The sequence below is a fragment of the Alosa pseudoharengus genome, unplaced genomic scaffold (assembly GCF_046254945.1).
Source record: "Alosa pseudoharengus isolate Yale_2024_CS ecotype anadromous, Long Island Sound unplaced genomic scaffold, YU_APseudo_1.1 YU_APseudo_1.1_scf_22, whole genome shotgun sequence".
Classification (NCBI taxonomy): Eukaryota; Metazoa; Chordata; class Actinopteri; order Clupeiformes; family Clupeidae; genus Alosa; species Alosa pseudoharengus.
This window is the reverse complement of record NW_027468680.1, coordinates 12,428,559-12,444,024: the sequence shown is the minus strand read 5'-3', so window position 1 is coordinate 12,444,024 and position 15,466 is coordinate 12,428,559. Positions and strand designations below refer to the sequence as shown.

The 15,466-nt window shown below is 42.8% G+C and overlaps 1 protein-coding gene across 1 annotated transcript in view; it reads left to right on the top strand.

Moving 5' to 3' along the window:
* Nucleotides 1–312: 312 nt before the first annotated feature.
* Nucleotides 313–15,466, top strand: part of ltk (leukocyte receptor tyrosine kinase) — a 31,252-nt gene continuing 16,098 nt past the window's right edge. The window contains exons 1-10 of the mRNA XM_076299892.1: nucleotides 313–439; nucleotides 4,629–4,778; nucleotides 6,504–6,604; nucleotides 7,388–7,548; nucleotides 7,726–7,820; nucleotides 9,225–9,326; nucleotides 11,213–11,387; nucleotides 12,501–12,651; nucleotides 13,263–13,394; nucleotides 14,191–14,347. Of these exons, the coding sequence (XP_076156007.1) occupies nucleotides 340–439; nucleotides 4,629–4,778; nucleotides 6,504–6,604; nucleotides 7,388–7,548; nucleotides 7,726–7,820; nucleotides 9,225–9,326; nucleotides 11,213–11,387; nucleotides 12,501–12,651; nucleotides 13,263–13,394; nucleotides 14,191–14,347 (1,324 nt within the window). The 5' untranslated portion in view covers nucleotides 313–339. The remainder of the gene's footprint in view (nucleotides 440–4,628; nucleotides 4,779–6,503; nucleotides 6,605–7,387; nucleotides 7,549–7,725; nucleotides 7,821–9,224; nucleotides 9,327–11,212; nucleotides 11,388–12,500; nucleotides 12,652–13,262; nucleotides 13,395–14,190; nucleotides 14,348–15,466) is intronic.

Genomic DNA, 15,466 nt, shown 5'->3' with positions numbered 1-15,466 from the left:
TTGCAAAATCAATGTATAAACCACGGCTAATAATTGGGAAATTACGGGCAATAGAATTACAATTGCAGTTTATTACAGTAGAATTACAAGCCAGTGAGTTTGAATTGTGTAACAAAAAAAAACTGAAATATGAAAGACAATTCATACTTCATTTCTTGAATTCTGAGATGAAATAAGCACAACCCTTTTCATAAGCAGTCAAGCTATAGTAAATAAACAAGAATGAATAAAATTGATAACATCTAAAAAGTATTTGCAGTGGTACTTTAGAGGCCTTGTTTATCTGTATGCTGTGATTTTTCAGACGACCATGGCCTAGACAGTGACTGTGATGAGTCTATGACCTTACACTGTAACTTTGGAGGATGTATAGACAAAAGCCGTGTGTGTGACTTCCATACGGACTGTCCACTGGGGGAGGATGAGGGCTTCATATGTGGTGAGTTTAGACTCCATGCTCCACTATGCTTGCTGTTTAGAATTGTAATTTAGTATTTAGCATTACTCTTTAGCCTTTAGCATCACACTTCGATGTTTAGCATCAATATCCTAGCATAGCACTGCTCTATTATTTTCTAAAATGTACAGTAGCCTATTGCACAGAATTGACATGGATATATTACAGTTTTTTTCAACTGCATACACACTAAATCTTTGCTTGTCACACAATTTTCTAAACATGTCCTCTAAACATCATAACCCCACACCAAATCTGCAAAACCATACACTAATTCTCAGTGTTTGACTCAGTTTTCAATTGACTAGAACACATTTTGCAAAACACCACACACAATTTTCTACCTAACACACAAAAATCTAACAGGAAGTAACTTGATTTCGTTCTTCAAACACAACCCATCAAAATGCCACACTAAATCACCAGTGCTTCACTCTTTCTCTTCACATGTGCAAACACTCTTTACTTTACTGAACACCATCCAATCATTGCCTTAGTATAGGTCTATGAATAGATATACTCTGTATATACTGTAGGTATAGACCCTTTCAATCTGCTCCTAGAGGATTTCCGGTTGAAATATTCAGAACCAATGCAGATACTTTAAAAATAGAGAAAATACAGTAATCGGACTTTAGCTTACAGTAATGTTCTACAAAAAGTTGACTTTATGTAAAATGTGTCTTTTTACTCTATTTTTGTTTGTCCCCATGTTACAGTACCATTAGCTCAATACATTTTTCTGTGCCTCCAGAAATGCCTTAGGAAAGCTTACTGTAGAATTGTTTGTTTCTGCAGTTGAAGGCCTATGAATACATACTGTACACGACCCCCCCCCCCCCCCCCCCACCCACCTCCCACACACACACACACACACACACACACACACACACACACACACACACACACTTGTCTTTAGAAGAAAAAAACTAAGTCAGTGTTTTCAAAACTCCATGTACATCTGGTGGTCACTGTATTCTTCTTTGCTTTTTTTCTTGTTTGCTGTAAAATACTGTATTCACAACAGCAAATTATTTGGGAAAAATCACTATTTTTGGTTTTAATATTGCTTGCATTTTTACTGTGTATTTCAACTTCTCTTTGTTGATACCGTAACTTTCACTCTTGTATGGAAATACATATAGAAAGCCTAAGACAGAAGAGCTTTAGATTTTGAGCAACAGTGTGTACATGATGTATCCAAAATGTCATATTATGACAAAAGTGTTTGTAATGTGAGGCGAATGTTTGCTTTAAACATGTGTTTTTGACATTTTGAATGTTGTGTGTCATTTTGCTGGAGATTTGAGGCATTTTGCATTTTGTGTGAGCAGTTGTGGGTTTTGTGTGTGGAGTTTTGAAAAATAGACACAGAGTTTTGAAAACGTGTGTAAACAATTGTAAAAAACTGTAATGACTGTTGACAAAGCGATGTTACTCAGTATTGTTCCAACAGACTCTGCCCCCTTCCAGTCGTCATATGTATCACTGCTTCAAGCACACCTTGTCGAAAATCAGTGCAATTTGAGTGATTGCTTTGCAAATTTAGGTCAGATTAGGAAATCAAGAATGGCACTTATTAGTTCAGTCAGTATGGAAAGCTGGAAAAACACGTAGCACAACAGATTGAGGTTTGAGAGCCACAGTGTCCTTCCTGAAAGATTTCCTGACCTGTTTTTTATAAACATGCCCATCAGTGAAGGCTTCATTGCCTCCCTTATGCCTAATTGAAGGCATTGATTGGCCTTGGAGTGCCGTGACATGTTGGTCTTTGTGTGTGCCTTAATTGCCAGTTAATGGAAATTCTCTTCGGAAAAAGCCTGTCCATTCTGTTGTCCTGTAGCACAAGGTGTACTCACAGCAGCAGCAGAAGCCTGGTGAATGGTTTTTAATGACATGGACCTCAGGCAGGGAAAGACGCTAAAGAAAATAGGTCACTTCCAAGTTAAAACTGGTTCACAGCAATAAAAAAAACATTCTAAAATGTAAATAGATATTTTTTCTGAGTTAATTAGAGAATATTTGTGCATTGTTATTAAGCAATATGACAAGCTTGGGAGTGGTTTTGGTAAAGGATATCGGCACGGCTGCAATTTGTTCATTGTTCTAAGGTAATTATTCGTTCATTGTTCATTCATTAGCCTTGCCAAGCAATGCAACACCACTTGAGAGCCAATTTCAGTAATTTGTGTAGCTTACTTACTTGTTTATACGTCTCGTATTACTGTAAATCGAACATTCACCTACTGTGTATTTAGACCTACTTCATTTTCTCACTCAGTGTGACATCATGAAATCGCAGCTCGCAGCGCATAATTTTTTAATTATTAGTGATTACTGGCGATAAAATGCCTGAGTGGGGATGTCCTGAGATATCGCCACTTGTGATGATTTATGGAATGCCTCTTGTCCAATCAAAAATGTATAAATAGATTGACCGGACCTAACTGTTGTATAATGTTATATATTAACTGATTCATTCATCAGATAATCTATTAATTTCCAGGAACATCTGTCTGTGTGTTCTTCACATCACATAACTCTACAACCATTCATCCAACCAACCTCACACTTGGCAGATGTCTTGCTAATTGGGCACTGTGTCAAATTTGATGTTGATTGGATAAGAAATGCAAACTAGATCAGAACCATTTATATGCTCTTGCCATTCTTGTCACTTCCTCCCTACACACAACACTAACTACAGAAAGCAACTCAAGTGAGTGCAGTGTTGAGTATTATGTTATTTGGATGTGAAATACAAAATACAATGATAAAAGACATACATGTAGATTTCGGTAACACTTTACTTCCCATAGGAAAAATCGCAAGATACCGGATCTCCTCATATAGGCAAAGATGGCAGTTTGTTGTAGGCAAACTTCAGAGGTCTGTTACAGATTTTCATGTGCCTCCTAATGAATGAGTGCGAGTCGAGGCTGTTGGTGTGAAAGGGCCATCAGAGGCGTTAACAGCAGGCAGCGTTCCACCTACATTAGCGGTATTAAACTTTAAGGCCGTGATAAATTCTTAATCCCCTCCCACGGATTAGCCGGCGAGAAAGTGCTTCCCTTGCACAGGCAGGACTTGCCACTAAAAGCGAAGTGTAAGAATCACAAGCGGAGGAATCTGCATGGCAGACCTTGTGTGTTATGGTAGGCCGCTTGTCTGCCTGTCTTACATGCTCAGGGATACTGAGGCTGAGACTGGTGCATTTTGCTGTGTTTTTTCTGTGTTGGATGTGTGCTTTTCGTTATATGAGGTGTTTTACGATAAGGGTATTTACATCATTATAATTTTATACCTATGTGAGAAAGAATACATAATAAAGTGTATATTAAGTAAATAAAGTCAAGATACCGCATTGGGGCAGAGTTGAGAGCCCGGCCTTTTACTGCTGTATCAGAAAAGAAATGGGCTCCACTTGCCAGGCCTCCCCCATTAGTCAGAAAAGTATTTTTGCTCTCAGTCAAATGCATTCATCAGTGGATGCAAAGAAATATGTAGCCCTGTACAGAATGAGATGACTGTGCCCAGTTAGTAATGAAATGATGGTGTGTGTGTGTGTGTGTGTGTGTGTGTGTGTGTGTGTGTGTGTGTGTGTGTGTTACTGAAAGAATGGTTATTGAAAGCACTGGAATTGTGGGGCCTGCGGGAGTGAAGGTTTGAAATGAATCTTGGAGTGATTGCAAAGGCCATGAAAACGCAGACACTCAGTCGAGTTCCAGTGCTGCATGCTGAAAATCACCGCCTTCATCTTGGAGTTTGACTTTTCAACTCTGTAGCCTGCGTAACCCTCCCCCGATGCTAACCGTGCTGGATCGAACTTCAGCAAAGAACCTCTCTGTCATTTCCTCCCCTTCCATTGCAGAGCTGTCAGCAGGACTCCACACTGAGCCAATGCAGACAGACCTACACACACACACACACACACACACACGCACACGCACACGCACACGCACACACACACATACACCCTCACTCACACATCCAGTTTGTTTTGAATGGCCACCAGTAATTCTATTTGCTAAACAGCTGGAAATTAGGACTGCACAGCTTTGTGTTTCTCTTGGCCTTATATGAGCATTTTCGAGCCTCCCCTCCCCTCCTCCTCCTCCCCCTACCCCCCCCCCCCCCAAACCTTCCTGATCCTTGTTGTCTTTCCTTCCAGACTCCTTGCCTTTTGGGGCTCACTGCTCATTCGAGTCGGGCCCTTGCGGATGGTCAGTGTCCGAGCGTCCATCCTCCTGGGTGCTGAGCAGTGGGGAGGAGCTGGGGAACCGCAGAGGCCTGCTAGGAACCACGCTGCAGCTCACTCAAGGTCAGTGTGGGGAGTGGAAGTGTGATCAGCTGTTTCCTCATCCTCATCCTCATCATCACTTTGTTATGCTATGGGGGTCACCACCCTTCTTGTGAATAGTATCTGCACTATATAAGTTGATAAGTTGCCCACAGTTTCAGTAATAGTAATGTTTATGGAGGAGTAGAAGTATTCTCATGTGTTCTCATGACCTGTATTGAATTAAAAATCAGGTGTTTATATTTGTAAGACATGTAATTGTATTGTATTGTATTGTAAATATTTGTTATGTGTTTTAAAAGACCAGTGGGCCAAAAACTGCTGTAACCATAGTAACAGTGATATGTGGAGGGTTTTAAGAGGTGTGTGATCCTCATGGGTGTCACACAGAGAGGAAAGAGAGAAGTGGAGAGCACATTTTTTTCTTCAATCTGTATTGAATATCTCTACATCCTTGGGAGTGAAACTAATTTTCCTCTTATATTTTTTACACATATTGTTGTTTTTAAACAGTTAATAAAAGCTACTGTTTGCTTGAAGTCACTGTAGACATACAGCATGAGTGAACATTAGTCAAAATACTTCTCCAACGGAGATTATATTTAGGGATCATTTATGTCCTTTGGCTCTAACTTAAATTGAATTTGCCTAGCTTTTAAACTAGCTCTACTTAGACTTTGCCCATCATTCATATGAGGGCCCCTAGAGTGCATACCAGTATGTGCTTGGCCACTTTACTCGGTGTGAGTAATTATTATTTTTTTCATTAGCAAACAAGTCTGACCATCAGTCTCATCCACACTGGGAGGAGTATTGTTACTGGTTGCTAAATCAGATGAGACGGATCAAAGTCATGCAAGGCTGACCTTAAATCTCCCCCAGCCATTCTAGAATGGTTTTAGAGAAAAACACTGAATCATTTCTGGAGATAATTACCCTGGTCCAACCCTGGTCAACTCCCTAACATAGTTTTTGCAGCCGCCAGAGCAGGACAGAGAGATACAGCTGCCGTGTTTGTCCTCCTGCGGTTGGGGAGGTGAGCAGGATCACCTAAGGATTTGAGACGGACGAGGTGTATGGAAAGTTTATCCTGCAAATAGCTCCCCACATTTCTCAGATTACAGGCTTTAAAATGCAATACATTTCAGTTTTTTTTAACAACACCCCTATGGGATTTAGGCTAAAGGTACAGCACTCCAAAATATTTATGAAAGAGAGCATTGAGCTTTGTTTGGAAAGACCTTGTGGGATCAGTGCTTAATAAAGATATGTCCTTCAGGGAGCGGACATACAGTAAGATTTAGGAGCAGTTGAGGAACGCCTAAGCACTATGTGGTCCTATATGATGAAGTGTTTTGTGAAAGTGTGCTCCTGCAAAAAAAAAAAAACTGGTTTCCAAAAACATTTGGCGGTCCACCTATGTTTTATGGCTGGCTGGTTTTGTGTTCAACCTCAAAAGCTCTAATGGCTAAGCCAGCTTGATATGTTGTGTGATGAGAATAGAATGCCATTCACCCTTTCATCCATGCTTTCATCACTAGATGAGGGTAGAGTTTTGATCCTTGACCTTGACTTGGGCTCCGGTCTAGTCTTCTACTTTCTTCTTGTTCTTTCATTTTCTTCAACATTTCCTTCCCTTCCTCCCTTTTATATTTTATCTTCTCTTTTATCTCTTCTCATTTACCTTTCCTAACTCCATTGTTTTTATCTACCTTTACTTTTATCTACTTCCTCCTTTTCTCCCAGGTCACTTCCTGTATTTGAGGGTCAGGAGCAGTCGCCTATCTGGAGAGGCTGTGATGCAGAGTCCGAGTCTTCCTCAGACCGTCTCTGCAAGAGACTGTCAGGTGTGTGAATGACTGACCATTGATAGCTGCCATGATAGTTTAATGCTTAGTTAAAGGAACCATATGTAAGATTGTGGCCAAAACTGGTACTGCAATCACTTTCAAATTACTGTAGTGCGGTGTATCCCCTCCCCCTCCCCCCTGACTCGAGGTTGCCAACCCAGATGCCGAAACACTACTGACTTTGTGATTAGTAGATAGGTGGAGGGTGGCGCATCAGGCCAAAACACAACATGACATGACAAAACACAACAACATCAGTTGAGGGCTGCAACTTCACTTTTTAAATTACAATATCCTGGCCGGACTACTGTTGTCAGTGATATAAGTATTTGAAATTAACATGATTTCTTAATGTCTAGTGACATATCAGGGCCATTTTATGATTAATTGAAATACATTTCTTACATACGGTTCCTTTAATGCTCAAATACTGTAGCTAATTCCTAACAAGCTACCAACAGAATGTTCAAGTAGTTGGTGTTGTAGCTATTTCAGTGAAGGTTCTATGGATAAAATCAGTGCTAAATGGTTCAACATGATGCTGGGTAGTGTATGTTACGTCAGTCATCATAGTTTGATGACACTACTTTCAGAGTTGTTTGAAAATGTTGTCTAATGTTGATTACTTGATGTACTTGATTAATATTAATTGTTGATGTACTGTAAGTCTCAGATAGGTTTATTAATTTTGTCTAAATATACTGTAGAGTTTTCTGTAATAAAAGTTGTATTGTAAGGTCCACTCATGATGTGTCCTGTGCTGTTTTGTGTTATATGCAGTTGCGTTTCTCTGTCTATCTCTACGGGGATTTCAATGGCACCGTGATGATCTCACTGGAGTCCAACGGCACCACAATGTCCCTTCTGGTGTTTGAAAGATCAGGTCTTTGGAAGGACAACTGGCAAGAGGTCACGCTGCCCATTTCTCGCATCCTCAATGGGTACGCATTCTGCAAGAGCATACAGTTTGCATTAACTTCAATGGTAATTCATAACTAGCATAATAGCTTTGTTGCCATTGATGGACTGTAGGCACAGGCAGTACAATGGTTTCCTGTAGATCCCAATAAGCAAACCATGTGTGCTTCAGTATGAAATATATCTTTTCATTGGTGAAGGTTCCACATCAAAGTGAGAGCGCTGTGGGGGCCTGCCTCTTATGCTGAGATCGCCTTGGATGATATCACCCTGGGAGCAGCATGTTTTAAATCAGGTATGGCCTATTATTGTGATATTTCACACTTCAATGGTACATACTTGCTCAATGAATAGCCACAAGCTGTGAGAAGAATTTATTTTACAGCGGAATCATGAAAATGAATCTTGAAAGCTGGCCCTCCATAAAGTCTTGACTGATTACCCAACTGTGACTTTAGCAGTGTGGGCTTCAGTTTTACAGCTACTCTATATTTTTTCATCCTACCATCAGCATACCATTTGCCAGTATGTGAACTCTGATAGCTCACTGGATTGTACGTAAAATGAGGTCAGCAGAAAAGTTCTGTATGCTTGGAGTAGATACTCAAGACGCTAGCAGAATATTTTCAACACTGTCTTGAGTTGTCTCCTCAGTGTGCATGTAGAGTCATCCTGGCCAGCCAACTATGCAGTTTATTGAAAGTCCATAGATATGCCAATGAGGCTGTGAGAAGATGTTCCGTTTCTTGACCTCCGCAGAAGTGATGTATTGTCAAGGCAAGTGCAAGTGATGACTTGCTGGGGCACATGGAGGACATAGCTCAAAAGGGAGAACCATTTCTGCTTCGGGCGACTCGGAACTCTGATTCCTTAACCACTGTCTCCAGTAAGCAGCAGGAGATCTGTCTTGCGGAACCGATGATGCAGGGCTTGGCCGATTGGTTGTGAAAGATGCCGGTGCTGATGGCGTTCCCCCGCTGCTGCGATCCGGAAAATAATCCTCGTAAATACGGATACCCTGGATGTGAAGTGTTCGTCAGCGGCTTGGGTGGCTGCAACTTCACAATGGCGCATCTTTGCTAAAGGTTGCAATTAAACGCTGACATCGGCACAATCTGTCAACGCTCGCACTGGGACGCACCCTCACTAGGGTTTCCTAACTGCTCACATGCTAGGAACATTGTGGGACCGCAGGCCAAGGAACCCCATCGACAGTTTAATTCGTTAATCGGCAAGGCTTGGCCCTGTCGATGCACGTAAACAGGGGTTGGCTCAGTTACTGAGCCTGAACACTAAATTCCTGAGAGGTCTTGTCAGGAAATAGCTTTTTAACGTTCTTTATCGCCTTGTCATCATTTATCCCGGCTCCCATCGAAATCGTTCTATCTTCTGTCACACTCAGTCAGGCTCTGCTCTCTGCAGGGTTTACTCGTTGCTCCATCTTTTCCCTGGGTTTGCGTGCCATTCTGCAGTTTATGTCTTCCCATCACTTTTACAGGAGGCTTTAAAGCCTGTCACCAGCAAAATGAATGCCCTCCTGATAACTCTCTCAGATAATCGGGGTCTTTATGTTCTCAACATGATGATAGATAGTACAATGGAGTTTAGCTCTACCACAACTGTTTTTGATCACATTTCTCCTTCTCTCTCTCTCTCTTTCTCTCTCTCTCTCTCTATATGTGCGCTCTATGTATTGAAGATCTAAGCTCCTTGCTCTTGCATGGCGATGGGTTTCTGCACGGATTGGACTCACTGAGTGATGTGGACTACTTCAGCCCTCTTCCTGAGCCGTCTTCATCAGGTAAGAGCATCACTCATCACAAACCACTTCCATCCTTGGCCATGTGTGATGATTTACTGTAAACACAAACGAGGAACATTTGTGTGAGTTCACATAGTGGGTATCCCTATACATGTATATTTATGATCTGTAAAGCATTGGTAATACTTTTTCAGTGATTGAGTGAAAGTTGTTTTCATTTTGGTGGGACTACTTAAAGATATTACCTATATAGAGGACATCTAAAAGTCAAACATGCGATACTGTGTGATACTGTGCCATTATAAATCATGTTATTGGTTTTTTTTGTAATACAGGGCAAAAGAGCTTTTAGAGCTGATATGGGTCAAACGGCTAATTGGGACAATGATGTCAAGCTAAGACATAGTAATGCCCCATTAAGCAGTGGGGTCGGGGTTCGCAGGTCGCCGCCACTCCGTCTCTGTTTTGGATTTCTCCTCCATGCTTCCTCAGCCCAAAGTAGACGGTGAAAAATTAGGGGGCCCTTAGAGAAGCGATACTGGGGCCCCCACAGCCGGAGGCTAGAGGGAGATGGATGGTGGAGAAATGAAAGCAAGCAGTGAAGAATATGATTCTTGCTTTCTGTTCTGGAGTGGTCATTAAAAAGCATGCACAAAGGCTGGCGAAGATGGAGAAAGAATGTTAGCCAGGCTCACTCATTTATGCTAGAAGCCCCCCCCCCCCCCCACACACATTTTTACTGCATGTTCTGTAACTGAATACTTTTCCATTGTGACTTTTTGAACTTTTAGATTCGTGTAGCATTTTAATTGACAATAATAATACTCTAGGGTAGTTCTGGTCTGAAGCTTTTATCAATGTGTATGCCGTTTAAATGGAATGCATCAATTTTATTTTTACATTTTGGGCTAAAATCGTTTAGATGGTTTTTTTCCCCCTTCTACTTCACCCTGATTTCAATCAATGCGATATTTCCTGTTTTTTGCTTTGTCATTATGGGGTATTGAAAGCAGATTGATGGGGCTGGGGGAATGCATTTCAATGACTTTAGCATAAGGCTGAAACAAGTAAGTGTGAAAACAAGTAAAGGGGTCTGAATATTTTCTGAATGCACTGTACATCAGCCTCCAACCGCAATTTTCATGAAATGACAGAAAGAATGTATGATGGCTGTGGAGCAGCAGAGAAAGTTACTATTGTATTTAACAACAATTCATTGATCATTTTCTTGCTGGAAATATGACTCCAAGGTGTACACCAACTGTAATTTCTTTAGGTTTCTGGGGTCAGTTCTCAGGAAGTTCAAATGTTGAAAAGTGCTGAAGTAAAAAATGACTACAAATCACAAATAATTTACAGGGATTTGTTGCATTCTAAACTAAAGCTTGGATGCAGACTCAAGATCAAGACAAAAAGCCGCTCTGCGTCCTGATTCCCCATCTCCTGCCTCATTTTAACCCAATTCATCCTCTGCTATGGTGTACTGTATCTCTTTACTGTTCGATCACACCCATCATCTTCTGTGTACTGGTGGCAATTCAGTTGGCAGGAATCATTGACTGAGTTTACATGCACTTTAATACTGCGGTTATGAGGCTTATCCTGATTTTGATCATGTTCAGGTGTTTACATGCAATTAAGTAAACGTGTGACCGCGCACATCCCTTTTTCACCGTTTCGGATGGGTGCTGGATCAGAGGAAAGAGTTCAAAAGTAAAAGAGAGTGATCCGCACCCCATATAGCTCCATAAATAACTATATGGTGTGTGGATCACTCTCTTTTACAGGTGTTTACATGAACATCAGAGATCAAAAAATGTATATACATACCACGTAACTGTTCTCTCTGCAGTGTCTCCAGTGTCCTTCTGAGCTGAACCTCTCGTGTGCGTGTCTGACCTGTAAAGCCCTGCTTGTGTTCCCAGAGGTGTCTTTGATGACCTGGTGGTTCACGTCCTGCGGGGCCAGTGGGCCTCGAGGCCCCACTCAGGCCCAGTGTGACAACGCGTACCGCAACACCAACGTCAGCGTGACCGTCATCAAGGAGGGGTCCCTCAAGGGCGTGCAGAAGTGGCGAGTGCCCGCCACCAACAGATACAAGTGCGTACCATCCCCAAAAGTGGTTACAAAGTAGTTATCAGCACTCATATAAGTGGGGTGGCATGAAGCTGGGTACACAATACAAGTGGGCTCTACCCCCCCCCCCCACATCCTCCCAATTGTGTCTTTGGGGCTTTTTAGAAGAGCTTTTCATCAGATGTGGAGAGCCCTCTAAAGTATGAAGTGCCCAGCGTCCCACTTTCCAACACAAGGAGGCTTCGCTTTTAATCTAACACACCTGAGTCTTCTTTGCAGAGTACATGCAAACTGCCTGTCTTTGTGTGGCTTTTCTGCTATTTGTTTGACACATACAATAGGTGCTGAATGAACTCCCAAAACTTACCAGGCCCCAAAGTTAACCCTTTATAAACCGTAGCCAGACTCGTGGGATATGAATTGTAGTTGTAGTGGGCAGTATAATTCTGACAGTGTGGTCCTGTAACCTCTGTGAACATTCTCCTCAGAATGGACCCACACTCACCCTCTCACCAGAGACACGAGTAGGTTTTAACGGAAAAATGTTTTTATTATCTCTGGTGTCATCATCAGTTGTACATGAAATGGACAAGATAGTAAATATCCCTCTCTGCAAATAGCAGGAAAAACAGCATGTTTGTGTTTTTCCAGAAGAGCAATTATGTGTTTCAATGATTCCTTTTTGAACTAATTCACAACCATTTCCAACCTGGTCATGGGGCCTCATTAAAAGTATTCTCTCATGTGCACACAAAAACAAACACTTCACCTCAGCAACCTCAATTGTGCCACAGATGGTGTGTGTGGAACAGCCATTACCTCTAAAGTGCAGACTAGCGAGTGCTGTGCGTGTGACTGCAATCCAGAGCTCTTAGTCACAGGCTCTCGTACGAGGCTGCAACAGCTGGCCCACGCTCTCATTATGAGAGATGCGTTTTGTCAGGCCTTTGGCTCTGCACTACCACTCTGCACCAGCAAAGTAAACTCCTATGCACTGCACACGCCTTTCATTTTCAGTAATGTCCACTCTACAAAGACATGCCAGAGGAGAGTTGGTGTGAGAACGGCCAACGCTTGTTTATTTCTCTCTCTCTCCCTCTCTCTCCCTCTCTGCCTGGGCTGCGCTCGGCCCTGAAGGATATCCGCGTACGGTGCAGCAGGGGGCAAAGGGGCCAAGAACCACAACAAGCGCTCCCACGGGGTCCTCATCAGCGCCATCTTTCCCCTGGAGAAGGGGGACATGTTGTACATCCTGGTGGGGCACCAGGGAGAGGATGCATGCCCAGGGGTGAGTGATGTTACATGATGGGGAAGAGATAAGCGTGACCCCCCCCCCCCCCCCCCCCAACACACACACACACACACACACACAAAAAGTGTTCAGATGTGTACGTGTCAAAAGTTTCCCCTACAATATAGTGTACATTATACTTGGAGATTATACTACAAGATATTATACATAAGACATACTGTAAGACATTATACTTGACAATTTTACCATGTCTATAAATTTGCAAAGGGAGTGTGTGTTTTTCTTGTTATTGGTTAAGCCCTAGTTGAACTCGGTAAGCAAGTCATTTGTCATTTATAAATTCAGCACTCCTAAAAGTCCTGAAGCGCTTTAGGATATTGACTTGAGCTTTGCAGAAATCTTATCTATGATGCAACACCTTCAACCTCTGTAGCAACACCATCTTCAATGTGCCACTGACTGAGAATCAGTAAGGACTAAAAGGATATATGTGTCAGCTCAGAAGGACTAGAAGAATTCAGATTTCTCCTCTTGCTGCCACATTTATTTCTCACTGGATACGGACTCCTGTCTGCCTGATTTGACTTTGAATGTTCCCCTCTGTTCCTCCCTCCTCCTCCTCCTCCACCTCCTCCTCCTTTTCGCAGAGAAACCCTCTGACCGAGAAGATGTGTCTGGGCGAGTCGTCTGTGATCGAGGACAGCTTTGTCAAAGAAGGGAAGGACTCGGAGTGGCGCGGAGGAGGAGGGGGTGGAGGTGGCGCCACATACATTTTCAAAGTGAGAACAAGTGCCTGAGAACAGTCTTTCAAAACAAAAAAGCAAAACAAAAAAACACGATTTAGACTATCTTCAATAATGCATGTATGCAGTTTAAGAGCAAGCACAACATTCAGAAGGGGCAAAGATAAATCATGTCAATACCTCATATACGTAAGTTTTCAGATCCTCCATATAAACCTTCAGATCCTCATACAAACCAACATATGTGCTTACACAACCAATCGGTCGCACTGACATAAATAAGGAAAGCCTAGTGCTGGGAGATGTGGGTAATGACCCATTCTTTAGCCTGCAGCATCTGTGGATGTTCTCAGGATATTAGCCTGAGACAAAGTTTTCTTTTTCAAGCGGAGCCGATCCAATGTGAAGATGGCTGTGGGGCCAGTGTGGCGTGACAAGACACACATATCATTCCCAGGAGCACTTGGGAGACATCCTGAACTGATTAGTGGTTATCTGAGTGAGCCTGTGGCTCTTCCGAAACACACACACACACACACGCACACACACACACACACACACACACGCACACACACGCACACACACACGCACACACACACACACACACACAAACACACACGCACACACACACACACACACACACACGCGCACACACGCACACACACACACACACACACACACACACGCACACTGCGCGGGAGCTTGGATGGAGGGTTGGCAGAAGACTGTGCGGGCAGGCGGAGAGGACTTCTTTTTTTGGGTGTCTCCGGTGGAATCCAGTGGGTGTCATTGGCGGTGAACCTGTCGCGTGTCTTGGGTGTCCCTTGTGTAGATGGTGAACGGGGAGCTGATGGCGCTGCTGATTGCGGCCGGCGGGGGAGGCAAAGCTTACCTGGAGGACCCGGAGAGCAGCCTGGACCAGCTCCAGCTGGAGCAGTACGAGAACGACACGTCCGCCCCGTGTCATAACGGCAGGACGGGCGCAGCAGGTACGCTGAAACAACCCACACACACACACACACACACACACACACACACACACACACACACACACACACACACACAGATACTCACAAGGACACATAAATACACAAATGTGCTTGCACGTATACACATATAAACACATGCTCCCCAAGACATGTGCATACAAACATAGATCACACAGACACAGGCACACAGATGCACATACAGTACCCTAACACACACTCACACACATCTCCTGTCTTTGCTCCAAACACACACATACAGTATCTTCTGTTTTCCCTAAACCCCAAATCCCTCACAGTTTCCAGTGTTGGGTGGATGTGCTGTATTAGGACACATAAGAGTGCAGATTAAGATCCTGGTCACTGCTACTCGCGCTGCTCCTGCTGTGGAAGAGTGAGTGGGCTGTAAAAAATCAGCTCTGTCATAGACACACTCCACCGCTCATTTGTCAGACAGCAGACACCGTCTGGGCACAACGAGGCTCTGAGTGAAGAGAGTCAGAGTCGTTATTATTATGCGAGTTAAAACTTGATTTATGGGTTCCTCTCAACCACTGGCTTTGGCCAGAGCAGTAGTGAAACAGCAGGAGCTCTAACCCGCAGCTCTCTAGATATATGTGGGAGCGTCTGTTTCATCATTTATGAGAGGCGCATGACACATTTTTGGGTTCAAACAGTTAGAAATAATGTCTATCAACTTGGGTCCATCATCAGTTAAAAATTATAACCTTCAGAGGTTCAGGTTGTGGTGTCGCTGGAAAGCTCCTGAGAAAACTGACAGTTGCCATATCGTCCCCTTAGAATTATAGGGTTCTATCTACGTTCTGAGTAGTTCTGAGATATTGAGCTTCAAAGTCTTAGAATTCCATAGACTTATACTGATAAGTGGGACAAACCTCTTCAGATATAATGTCCAAAAATGTATACAACTACAAGAGACACCTCACCTCATCTTCTTAAGGTGTCACAGAATAAGATTATGTAAATAACTAAATTTTGACAAAAATGTCAGATAGAACCCTATAATTCTAAGGGGACGAATTATAAAGGAGTATATAATTTCATGAGAATTGGATGGATGAGATCGAAAATGAATGCGCATCGAGTGAACCGATCCAGGGA